This window comes from Monodon monoceros, unplaced genomic scaffold (genome assembly GCF_005190385.1).
Source record: "Monodon monoceros isolate NGI ecotype Baffin Bay Population unplaced genomic scaffold, NGI_Narwhal_1 Super_Scaffold_2, whole genome shotgun sequence".
Lineage (NCBI taxonomy): Eukaryota > Metazoa > Chordata > Mammalia > Artiodactyla > Monodontidae > Monodon > Monodon monoceros.
Window position 1 is genome coordinate 20392562 of NW_021703776.1, and position 13463 is coordinate 20406024.

Genomic DNA, 13463 nt, shown 5'->3' on the forward strand with positions numbered 1-13463 from the left:
TAATATACTTAGAGGTGGTCATCCCATATGTTAAAAAAATTTCCATTTATTAAATTGATAAAACCCATAGAGCAAAGCTATATTTATACTGTAAGATAACTTTGCTCAATTAGGTTTTGTTTTCAAGTTGAGTATTGTTTGGGTATGAAACTTAAGATGGAATATGCTGTTTTGCTTATTAAATCAGTTGAATTAGATACTAAGTATGTAAGAAAATTTTCTAAGTAAAAAGAAACTTTTTAATTCTGAAAGTATAAAATGTCAGTATTATTGCATAGATTCCTAAGATGTTGTGAAAAATATTGCCTGTATTTTCTGTACAAGGAAATTTTTTCAGGGGCTGTGAATACAAGATTGACCCTTTGTTCAAAAGGGAAAATTTAACGTAATATTTTATAAATTAATACTGAATGGAGAGGCCACTGTAAACTGACCTTCTTTCTTAACATAAATGAAGCTTTATCAATTTCAGATATACAAAGTAACTAGTACTGAACTAACCCTAAGAGGTCCTTAGGAAAATGACATTAATAGTTTATAATTCAATAATAATAATTTATAATTGTGTTTAAGTTAAATGGTAATTATCAAATATCTGTAGTTGTTCCCATATAGTTTCTAACATAATCTGGTTTAAAATACTAATTTTGTCAAAGAGTAAAGGCAAATTTATCTCTTTGGAAATCATTACAACCCCCTGTTTCAAATTAATGAGATTTTTCTTGAATGTTTGGTATAAAGGATTAAGAGTGGCATCAAAATTTATTTAGGGTGAACTCTGATTTATAGATAGTATTTGTTAAAGTTAGCCATATAGTTACATTTTTTTTCAGAGATAAATATTCTTGCTTCTTAGCCTTAACTTTGTTTAAATCTCTCTTAAGCTCCTTTAAATTATTGTTGGTTTATGCTTGCTTCTCCACTTTATATGTTATTTGATGTTAGAGATTGTGTCCTGTCCTTCACAGGTCCATCATAGTTCCCTATGAATAGTTAGTGAATGAAAAAACACTTGAAGCTAACAATTTCACAGTGAAAAAGACTGTTGCCAAAGTATGAATATATTAGGTGGCCAGATTTAATTTGAGACAGATTTTGGAATGAGATGTTGCTAGCTCTGAGTTTTCTCAGTATTGTAAAATACAGTTTGCTTTCTATACCAATGCTGCTTTAATCTCTTAGTATTAAAGATGGTAAGAAAATAATTTGGTTGATGCTTTAAGAGGGTTTCATGGCTCTGATGCAAACGTGGTCTATGATCCCTTTATTGTTATTCCTTGTTGTTAAATTAAGCTATACTAAGGAAATTGGTGCTTTCTCTTAGTGTTCTCCTTATCTTAGTGTTTTGAGTTCTGCTCTTTTTCTCAAGGAGACATTAGGCATTAGAGTATTAGATTCTTTTTTTCATTAATTAATTAATTTTTTTATTTATTATTTTTGGCTCTGTTGGGTCTTGCTGCTGCACACAGGCTTTCTCTAGGTGCCCTGAGTGGGGGCTTCTCTTCATTGCGGCATGTGGGCTTCTCATTGCAGTGGCTTCCCTTGTTGTGGATCACAGGCTCTAGGCGTGCAGGCTTCAGTAGTTGTGGCTCACCGGCTCTAGAGCACAGCCTCAGTAGTTGTGGCGCACGGGCTCATTGCTCCATGGCGTGTGGGATCTTCCCAGACCATGGCTTGAACCCGTGTCCCCTGCATTGGCAGGCAGATTCTTAACCACTGTGTCACCAGGGAAGTCCAAGATTCTTGACTTTATCTTAGAGCCAGGCTTAACACCAATTTGAGATAAAGGACTGGGATTGATAGAGACTACAAAGAAATCTTAAACTAGATAGACTTGTGAAGTGTTGATGAATTTTATATCACTTTTTAGTATTAGGAAGATAGAATTCACATAGATTTATGTATTTCAGGTTGAAATCCAGTTTTCTGAAAAATCAACTATGGAAGTATAATTTGTATTCAGTAATACACACTCGTTATAAGTGTACAGTTTGATGTGTTTTGACAAATTTATACAGCCATGTTACCATTACCACGACTAAAATATAGAATATTTTGTTTCCTTCATATACCTTGGCAGTTAATCTCCCCCCATTCTTACCCCAGCTCCAGACATCTATAAATCTATTTTCTGTCTTTATAGGTTAGTATTGCCTAGTCTAGAATCTCATTTAAATAGAATCTTATGTTGCCTGACTTCTTTCACTCAGCATAATGTTTTTGATACTCATCTATATTGTTATGTGTATTAGTAGTTCATTCCTTCGTGTTGCTGAGTGGTATGTCATTGTATAGATACATCACAACTGATTTATCCATTCACCTGATGATAGACATTTGAATTGTTTCCAGTTTGGGGTTTTTATGAATAAAGCTCTTATGAACATTCCCTTTCAAGCCTTTGTGTGCACATAAAATTTCATTTCATTTCAGTAAATACATAGAAATGGAATTACAGGGTCTTAGAGTAAGACAAAATAATTGTGTATAGAGATAGTTCTAAGTCTACAAAAGAAGTATTATAATTTATCTAAGTCACAAGATAAGACAACATTGAAAAGTCACTTGTATATATTTTAATTCTATATATTAGCAATAGACACTTTGAAACATTTTCAAAATGAAAAGAAAAAATAATGCCAACTTATAAAAACATAAAATTATACCTGCTATGTAATGTGTAAGAACTTTCAATAGTATACTGCCATCTCTCCCTGCTCCCATTTATGGCCTTTGTGCTAATTATTATTAATACATTTTGCTTTATGTGTGCTATAACCATCCCCCCAAATATGTTGCTTTCTTTGGCATTAAGGAATTATTTCTGAAGAGATTTTTAAGATGAGAATAAAATATCTTTCATATTTACTATTACTTGCACCCTCCATTCCTTTGAATAGATCTACGTTTTCATCTAAATATCATTTTCCTTCAGCCTGAAGAAGTTCTTTAACATTCTTTGTCATACTGGTCTTCTGGTGACAGATTCTCTCAGTGTTTGTTTGTCTGAAAATGTTTTTATTTCACACTTTCTTAAGGATATTTTGGGGGATATAGAATTCTAGACTGACTTTTTCTTTCAATACTTTAAAGATAGTGTGCTCTCTTCTGGCTTGCATTGTTTCTGATGAGAAGCCTGCAATCATTCTTACCCTCTTTCCCTGTATATTAATGTGATGCATGAGTTTTAGATTTTCTCTTTATCACTGTTTTTTTAAAATTTGGTTATGATTTCCTTGGTATGATTTGGGGGGGGGTTGGTATTTATGTTTCTTGGGATTTTATTCCAAACTCCATTTTTGAGCATCTTTTATAAACATGTATTTGTATATTCTTAATTAATTGAAGAATTTGGGGATTTTTTTTAGAATTATATTTAAAGACTCAACCTCAGCAAGTAGGATGGTAACAGTTTATTTTATAAGTACTTTTCTATTGAATGTCTCTTAATTTTTAGGAGTTATTTAGGGATTTTTGGTATCATTGCAGTTATATATGTCTGTATTAAAAGAATGTATTCCCTTTCCCCTATATTTACCTCTAAATTTTATATTGTATCTTTAATTTAGCACTTAATTTGTTGAAGTATTGACAACAAATTAAAGACTTTAAGTTAAAGTCTTAACTTTAAGACTAAACACTTAGTTTTTTGATTTGCATAATTAACCAATTCAGGTCAATTTAATTTTTCAAAATATGGTTACACATAGCTATAATAAAATGAGGTGAGGCTGCTCCTGGAAATCTCTACCCCTTTGCAAGAGCCCTGATGATATGTCTGCCTCCTACCCCTTAAAATTCCCTTAATCTTCTCCCTTCAGGGAGAAGGTGTTTTTAGAGCATGAGCTCTCCCTTCTCCATTCCTTGATTAATGAATAAAGTTTCTGCTCTGCTATACCAAAACGTGTGTGTGTGTGTGTGTGTAAATAATAAAATGAGTTGTTTGTATCCATATTTAGGTTGAAACTCATGGTGTTATCCCTTTGTTTAAATATGTAAAGTGGTCTTCTAATTACAGTTCATTTCTAAGATAATACTTTGGTGTTGACCATAAACTTTCTTTGCTTTGAATTTAATAAGGACTTAGCAGAGTGAAACATTAATGGCAGACTCTTCATTATTTCATGTTCTTTTTTAGGCCTGATCAACCCCGAATAACCAAAGATGTAATTTGTTTTCATGCTGAAGATTTCTTAGAAGTAGTTCAACGAATGCAGTTAGATTTACATGAACCTCCACTGTCCCAGGTATATTTTAAACTACTATTATCTTCAATTTAATTTTTATTGTGGAAAAGACTTATTGGTATTTCTTGTTTTGTTTTGTTTTATTTTATAGTGTGTCCAGTGGGTTGATGATGCAAAACTTAATCAACTGAGGAGGGAAGGCATTCGCTATGCCAGGATTCAGCTGTATGATAATGACATTTATTTTATTCCAAGGAATGTTGTTCATCAGTTCAAGACAGTTTCAGCTGTATGCAGTTTAGCATGGCATGTTCGTCTCAAGTTATATCACTCAGAGGAGGACACTGCTCAGAATACAGTTACTCATGAAACATGCACATCACGAGATTCCACATCATCTGTTCTTGGACCTCACAGTGACAACATGATTTGTGCTGTAAGCAAAACCTCCTTGGATTCTGTTTTTTCAGACAAACTTCATTCTAAATATGAATTACAGCAGATTAAACATGAACCTATTGCAACTGTAAGAATCAAGGAAGAACCTGTGAATGTTTATATTCCTGAAAAGACTGGAGCACCAAATAATATGGATGGCAAGAATGTTAAAGCAAAATTGGATCATGTTCAATTTACAGAATTTAAGATTGATGTGGACTCTAAATTTGAAAATAGCAACAAAGATTTAAAGGAAGAAATGTGTCCTGGAAGTCTCATAAGTCTAGTTGATACAAGGCAACATAGTTCAACACATTCAAATCAAGAGAGAAAAGATGATAACATTTTGTGCTAAATTTGTATATACCATTTAAAATTGGTTTTTTTCTTAAACTTAATAATGTAATAAAGATTCGTGAATTCTGAAAGCAAGCCAAGAACTTGCTCCCAAGTCTGTTACAAATTATAGTTTATGTAGCTTTGTAACATTCCTCAGTGCCTGTCCATAACTGTGAAGTATCAAAGCACTTAGGGCCAGATGCACTGTAAACATTGCAGGTTTAAACAAAAGGAGTCTTTAAAAAGATCATTTGAGTTGGAGTTGTAGGTTTTAGAATAGAGCTGACATTAACATATATATATATATATTTTGTAATATGAGCCAGAATTCTTTTTTGACAATTTAAGGCTTTTCCATAGAGCTTATTTATACCGATTTTTTCTTCATTTTAAATGTGTCAGCACTGTAGTGTAAATAGCTTTAAAAAAACCTTTTTAGTGTGATTTATACTGAAATGTGAGCCACTTAATAAAGGTTCATAATAATATGTTTTCTGTTGGGTCTGCAAAAAAACCCCACCAAACTGACAATTCAGTTAAATCATTTATTTGATCTATTATGTTTCTGCTGGTATATCCACTTAGAGTGCTAATGGAGTGCAAATGTATGTATTCAAATCTTGTGAATATTTAAATTCCCCACACTGTGCAAGCATTTTTAAAACCAAGATTCAGTTATGAAAGCATATTTATATGTGTGTGTGTATGTATGGGAATATATATATATGTTATATTTTGCATAACTTCTTAAATTGCTGAATAAGATGAATATGTGAAACTTCCTATGCTCCCTGGAATACATTTTTAAATATTTATATTCAACATTAAGAGAGCAGCTTAGGTAATAGAATCAATTTTATAAGTTGGGAGAAACAAGGTCTGTTAGTGATATTTAACCCTTTAACTAATGAAGTTATGTGACCCGATTATATAGCCCTATAACATGAATTTTCTTTGTAGTGTATGGAATAAGAAGTTGAGAAAATTTTCTTACTTATCAGCACCCATACTATACCTAATAGTAGCTGAGAAAAAATGTTCAGTTACAGAAAGTTTAATTCTGAGCAGTTAAAATCCTCTATTACATTTTTCTTGAGGAACAGAAGGAAAATATGGCAAATACAAAATATTAAAATAAGGGCAGTGACTCAACTGCCATATACAAAGAGATAACTAACAAAATAAGATCTGTTACCTCATCTTTCTAAGCATCCCTCTCCCTACCCTAGCAAGGTAAACAACTTAGAGTATTTTTTTTCTTTTTTCAAAAGAAGCTCTAGAAAGTAAAATTGGGATAGGAAACAGGATTGCCAGTGCCTAGCTAAAGATGATTAAAACAAATCTCTTCAATAATGGACTTCAGCACCGTTTCAGATTGCTTCCACTATTGTAATTAAAAGTCAAACAAATGTCTTCAGTGTATGCTTTGATGTTAGGAACTCTGCTGGTTGCAAATCTATTTTCTTTTACTTGAATTTGGTATTTTTCTGAGCTCATACTTTGGTTGATTACTTTCAAATGGGGTTCTTTGTGCTGCCTTTTGAGCTAGTGTTGCTATTCCACTTTGAGTGGTTTCTACTCCAGCCTCATTTGTGGTACCCATAAAACTGCTTATCTCTCTGGTCAGGGAGAAGCTTACTCAGAGGCATTTCATCAGGAAAAATAAACTGCAGCATTGATGTCATTTCTGGCCTCCAGTTTAAAAGGGTAGGCAAATATTGTAAGGAAATCTCAGTGGTTAGTAGAAAATCAGTATATTTGCAACATAGGAATTTTCATGACGTAAGGAAAGTATAAATCATGCAAATGTAAATAGGGATTTTGTTTTATGTATTACTTAACATGCTCCTCACCACCTTTATCTTCTATTTTTAGCTAAATTTATGTATTTTCACCTACCTTTTAGGGAGACAAAAGTTTATAACAAACCAGTATTGAAAATTGAGAGAGAATGTGGTAAAAATGTTTAGGTTTTTCTTTCTTTAAGTGAAGGGTAACATATTTAACAAGGTTCGTTTTAGCTCCAGTTTTCCAGGGTCATACACATAGATGCATGAGACCATACTGCAATAAAATGTCTTTAGGGTATCCCTGCAAAATATATGAGCCTTAAACTTTTAACTTAAAGACATACCTAAAACAACCAGAGTGGTCGCTTTTAAGTGTAGTTTCCTATATAACCTATAGTCAACCTTCTCCATATTTTGAAATTTTAATTGTTTTGTAAAATGCATACATCTCTGTGGAGGTGAAATACAAGTTAGTGAACACAGATTTCAAGATACAGCCTTGTCACCTTGAGTAATGCTTATGTTCCTGTCTTATGGGTTATAATTTAAAAATTCTCTTCAGATGCAATCTGAGAAGTTGTTGGCTACGTTTGTTACATACAAATAATTTTTATTTCAATATTGTATTATATTAATGGTTTCCTAGTTAGTACATTCCAGTTCTTATCTGAACACAACTTTTTTTCTGTTATTTCCAGTTTCTTGGACCAGAATAATGGAGCACTTAAGATACAGTTTCTATGTGAACTTATACTATATAGAATAAATAGTTGTTATGTAAATTATTAAATTGCCATACAGACCTTTACAAAAAAAAAAAAACTAAGGTACCTCAGTGGTGTCTGCTACAGTGATTTTTTTTCTTTTTAATTATTTTTGTTCATATTCTTTTAGCTAAGTAATATATTCCATTCTCAGGTTAGCTGTTTAGCTATCAAAAGAATTAAGCATTTGTGATATTTGGTTGAAAACTTTACTAAAGCCATATTCATTATCGTCTTTGTCACTACAGCTGTTGACCTTAAATAAAGATTAGGTTGATCTAGCACAACACTCTGTGTGTGTGTGCATGTGCCTGTGTGCGTGTATGTGTATAAGGTTATTGGAAATACTGTTTGTTTCCGCATATATTCATTTTTAATCCATTCTTTAACTTTGTGGGGGGGGTGGTCATGGAGGGTAGGAAATATTTTATTTCTTGGATTAAGTCTTCAAGGTATTTCATTAGTGTTCCTGAGTGTAAAATAGGTTTTTCCCAAATACTTATGGCAGGTAAGATCGTCTTTGTAAATAATAGATTTGCACTGTTTTGGTAAATTTGGATTCAGTTATTTTTTGGATAGTTTCATTGTCATGTAAAGCAAATATCTCAGTTCATTTTGCATTTTTAGCAAAGGTGCAGGATTTATTTTTGGAGTTTGAGAGGAATTTTCTTTGTCTTCCACCTTTCAATAAATACTAAAATTGATAACCATAATCTTTTTCCATGTTTTGTAATTATTTTCCTATATTTGACATTTTACTTTCATCTTGTCATATTTAAAAATTCTTGTCTGTATCTTCAACAGAAACCATAAGATCTTGAAAGTGATTCCAGTCCGAAAATCGTTTTTACTCTTAAAAATACCAAAAATTGACTTATGCCAACAGAGAAGAATATTAAAGATCACCTTAAACAAGGTCGCTAAACTAGTAAGGTATGGGTGCTGGGATGGCATGGTAAATTGCCTCCCTTCCCTCTAGATATGACTATTTTCATCCCAGGAGGAGAGGACGAAAGTACCATTGTTTTCAAAATACTTTTAGGCTGGTAAAAAGTGACATGATGGGTTTTATCTTTAGAGTGGTAGAACAGCTGTTTCTTAATCTTTCTTCCTTCTGTTTAACTACTTTGATATGTAAATAAAATTTTACTGGTTTTAGAATGTGCTGTTTCATTGAAGAGTTCTGTTTGATATTGGCTCTGGCAATATACCTCAGATAAGAAAATTAAGAGGACAACTCAGGAGAGGTATAACAGCCTTAATCTCTGTCCTGGCTTTTCTGTTCAGTTTTTCCTGTAACCCACTGCATATTGCAGATGGGAGTGACAGCTTTCTAAAATGTTAAGCACAAGGAACCTAAAAGCAGAGATGTCTTTCCTTTTTAAGTTTACAGGCGTTGTATATCATATTTCTTCTGGGAGAGCAGGGAAAGGAGGGGGAAAACATCTTGCATTTTAGGTTATCTTCCCTTCAGGATTTCAGACTCAATCAGGGAATGTGAATGACCTGAGAACAAAATGTGGGAAACAGAATTATGTTAACTAGAAATTAAAACTTACTACTCGTATGCTTTATTACCATTATCTACCTTCCAGGAACGGCACTATTAAAATATGAGAACTTTGGATCCTTCAGTACATTTTGAAGTTTAGAATTTATACATTTATGTCTTGAAAATGTTAAATCTTTACACTTTCCTATAAAGGTCATTGCTATTGTACTACTGACTACTACTAAGTGTGCAGACTCGCAAGTCAACATAGTTGCAAATATTTTGCATAGTGGTGTTTAAAATTTTATTTAGCCAGTTCAGTCCCCACCCAGCTGTCAAGTTTCTTCTTCAGATGAAATTTTATGTGAAAAATCTCAAGTCTGTCTTAAAAAAACAAAAAATCTTGAGTATGACTTTTATGCTCTTTTTTCCATCTGTCTTCCTGACTAAGTTCTTAGAAATCTGTCTGCTTCACTTCCTCATCTCACTACAATTTCACTTTAATCCTCAAATTTAACATTTTAGCTGAAGTGATTCTCTCAGTGGTCACCTTTTGACTACCAAATCCAGTGGGTGCGTTTCTTAATACTTCTGTTTAACCCCTGTAACACTTGTTATCAATCATTTACTCATTAAAGCTCTGCATGACCTGTTGTGGGGTTTTTTGTTGTTGTTGTTTTCTGTTTCTTCGGATGGCTTCTTTTACCTCTCCACCATTGTTTAAGGCAGTCTCTATGGTTCTTCCCCTTAGGTCTCTAGGCTTTGTCCCTGAACTATCTTCGTGACCCCATGACTTCAGTCAGCCTTGGTTTCTCAATCTCTAATGACCCATGTAATCAAGTCTAAATTCTTCTCCCTTGCGCCCAAGAATTAGCTGTTCCATTCCCTCCTAATTTTGTTATTGCGTCACTCTCTCTCTGCAGTCATCTCATGGTAATCTGATTTCTCTATCTTTTCCTCTGTGTACAGTTGACCCTTGAACAACATGGGCTTGAACTGCGAGGGTCCACTTACACACATAGTTTTCAATAAATACATACCACAGTACTATACAATCAGTTGTTGGTTGAATCTAAGAGTGTGGAACCTTGGATATGGAGGGCCGGAGGGCCAAGTGTAAAGTTATAAGTGGATTTTCGCCAGCGTCGGGGTCAGCGCTCCTAACCCCCATGTTGTTCACGCGTCAACTCTACAATATATCATGAGATTTTCTTGAGTTGACCCCAGAAATGTTTGTCTACTCTTCTTGTTATAGTAGCTGTTCACAGTCATAGTAGATGTTCATCTCACCTAGGCTCTTAAAATAGCATAACATGTTCTAGGCTGCCTGTCGCCCTCTGCCCCCTCTGCCCCTACCCCCATTCCAGCCCATTACGTTACCACCAGATTAACCTTTCTAAGACAGATATGGTTGCTACTCTTAGAAATATTCCATGGCTCCAAAGAGCCTTTAAGATGTGGCCCTTCCTTTCCAGCCTTATCTACTATAATCTCTTGCATTTGATGTACTCAATTTTCAGCTTTACCAGATGGCAGTACTTGCCATTTCCTTTGTGTACTTTTAAAATTCTTTGCCTTTGCTGGGGAAAATCTCTGCCTCGTATACAACATGGTGAAATCTTACTTCTCTCTTCAAAACTCCAGTTAAACCATCTCGTGTGTATCTTTTACTGACCTCATCTGCTCCAACTGTCCCCTCACCTCACAGCTGATATAGATCCAATTATTTCCTCTGCTTCTTGTGTCCTTTCTTCACATCATTAACATTTGTTAAGTGTATGTCAGGCGCTAGCTAAAGCATGAGTTAGAAGTTACAAATTTTCTTTATCCCTTTGTGTCCCCAATACCTAATATATAGTACACTTGGTGTTCAGTAAATATTTGAAGGAACAAAAGTTGAACCTTAACTTTATTGGGGTGGAAAAACAAATTATGTAGGTTTCTATAATTTAAAACGTCCATCTCTGACTTAATTCGTAATGTAATTCTAGAATTGCAACAGAAAAGTGGAGAAAATTAGATCAGTGGGCACTATAAAGAGACGAAATTTCTATTTTGTACTTACTACAGCCTTATAGATAAAGTTTAAGAAGCTACCTATTAGATATCTAGGCCCATTGGACAATGTGGAGAGTAAGTATTGTAAAGATAATTATACCTATAAAACTTGTTCAACTTTTTTCCCTTCAACTAGAGATACACTGAAAATTATTACAAATTAAGGATAAATTTTAACTATACCTAAAATGATAAAAATAGCAAATATAATTTTCTTTTAAATTATTTTTTATTTTTGGCTGTGTTGGGTCTTTGTTGCTGCACATGGGCTTTCTCTAGTTGCGGCGAGCGAGGGCTACTCTGTTGTGGTGCGTGGGCTTCTCATTGCGGTGGCTTCTCTTGTTGCAGAGCACAGGCTCTAGGCGCGTGGGCTTCAGTAGCTGTGGCTCATGGGCTCAGTAGTTGTGGCTCGCGGGCTCTAGAGCACAGGCTCAGTAAGTTGTGGCACAAGGGCTTAGTTGCTCCGTGGCACGTGGGATCTTCCCAGATGAGGGCTCGAACCTGTGTCCTCTGCATTGGCAGGTGGATTCTTAACCACTACGCCACCAGGGAAGCCCAGCAAATATAATTTAAGAAGCATCTTAATATCTCATAGTCTGAAGCAGAATTTAACTATTCCTAAGTCATATTTGGCAAGATAAAGTCTGGTTATCTGGTTGTCAGAGAGGCATTCTGATTAAGCTTGTGTTGTTCTCCCTATTGATACTATAAATAAACATTCAAAAATTGAAAATATTGAAGAAGGATGATAACACAGACTAGTTTTCTTTGTCTTTATTCTGTTTTAGGAGTGGGACAAGGACATACAGGTGGCACATTTTCACAGACAAAGTTCTGTAAAGCCACTTCACTGGGATGATATGCTGAGGGCATTTGTAGCAGTGCAGCTGTGGGTTATTAAAGGGGGATAGTACACTTGTATAATGTTGAGAAATTTCTTCACTAGTCTGTATTTCTCATCTATAAAATAGGGGGAATACCTATTCTGTTAATTGGTGGTGAAAATTAATGACAGGACATGCCAAATGCTTATCTAGCACATTGCTTGGCATATCATAGACACTACAAACATTAGCTTCTGATCCTGGAATTAACATAGTAAAAAGAATAGTTAGAAGAGCTGTGTGCTGGGTCACCCTAATTTCACATCTTCACATCACTTCTGTGTATTCCTGTCTCTAATTTTGGGCAGAGGATAGGCATCTGGCAAGAGGAAAAAGTTGCATCAAGAGGTCAAAGGTGAGGTATGGTGGAGGTAGGACATCAAAAACAAACTTCTTTCTAGTTCACTATTTTGCTCAGGGATGGCAATTCAAAATCATGTCACAGACTGTCTTTTCCTTATATAAGTGAATTACAGATTTGTGTTTGTAGTGTATAGATTATAGTGGTAGTAAATTTGCTTTATGGTGTAGGATTACCAGTATGGTTACAGTATAATTGGCTAACTTTAATATAGGGCAAGCAAAATGAAAGTAAAATATTGAAGTGTAGATCCCTCTCAAGCTTTTAATCCAGTGTTGTCTTTATGTAGCATTGATAACTGGTATCTTCTGTTGATGCTTTCTTTTTTTTTCTTCAATAGGAAACCTATTTGTGGAAATGGCATTTGGAGTTAAACTTCTCCATTTACCAATGACCATGGGCTAATTTCATTTAATTTACCTGGGCTTTAGTTTTTCTATCATGAGGAGGTTTTTTGTTTTTTTCCTGTGTACCTTCTTTAAGTCATGAATTCTAAGGACACCAATAATACTTTGAGGAAGAGTGATGTTTACTCTGCAAACATCAATCAAGGATAAAGGAAACCCCTTTGTTTAACGCTAAAAGAACTCTGATAATTTTCCTCTCAATAGAGAGAAATAACTTTTCTTTATGATGCAGGTGCATAGTAATATGCCTGCCCCTATTTGAAAATGGCTCTATGGTTTCCTCTCCTTTTTTGGCCATCACTTCTGTTCATTAATCAATATCAGTTCCTCTTATTTGCTGCACTGTGAAAAAGCAAAGTAGAAACCAGATGATCAAATTCTAAGGTTAATAACTCTTAAAATTACAGTAAGCTGTAGCCCACGGATGGATTTCTACTCCTTGAAGCTTTATGCAACTATTTTTCTTAATGCTTGGAAGCTCTCCATTGGTGGATTTGTGGTCATGTTTCATGTGGTAATGGATGGTGCCACCACATCTGGTTTCTGTGTTCATGAAATGTTGAATAAGTCGTGGTTCCTTTGAATATCTATTTCATACTTTTCATATTTTTAATTGCTATAGAAAATTATTTTGTTCACATGTTGCTTTTAATCAGAATTTTTTTTTTAATAAATTTATTTTTGGCTGCATTGGGTCTTTGTTGCTGCTTGTGGGCTTTCTCTAGTTGCAGCCAGCGGGGCTC

The 13463-nt window shown here is 34.3% G+C and overlaps 1 protein-coding gene across 1 annotated transcript in view; it reads left to right on the forward strand.

Moving 5' to 3' along the window:
- The window catches only part of RSBN1L (round spermatid basic protein 1 like), a 62861-nt gene extending 57387 nt beyond the window's left edge, over positions 1-5474 (forward strand). Inside the window, exons 7-8 of the mRNA XM_029233585.1 lie at positions 4139-4247; positions 4339-5474. Coding sequence (XP_029089418.1) covers positions 4139-4247; positions 4339-4980 — 751 coding nt within the window. The 3' untranslated portion in view covers positions 4981-5474. The remainder of the gene's footprint in view (positions 1-4138; positions 4248-4338) is intronic.
- The last annotated feature ends 7989 nt before the right edge of the window (positions 5475-13463 follow it).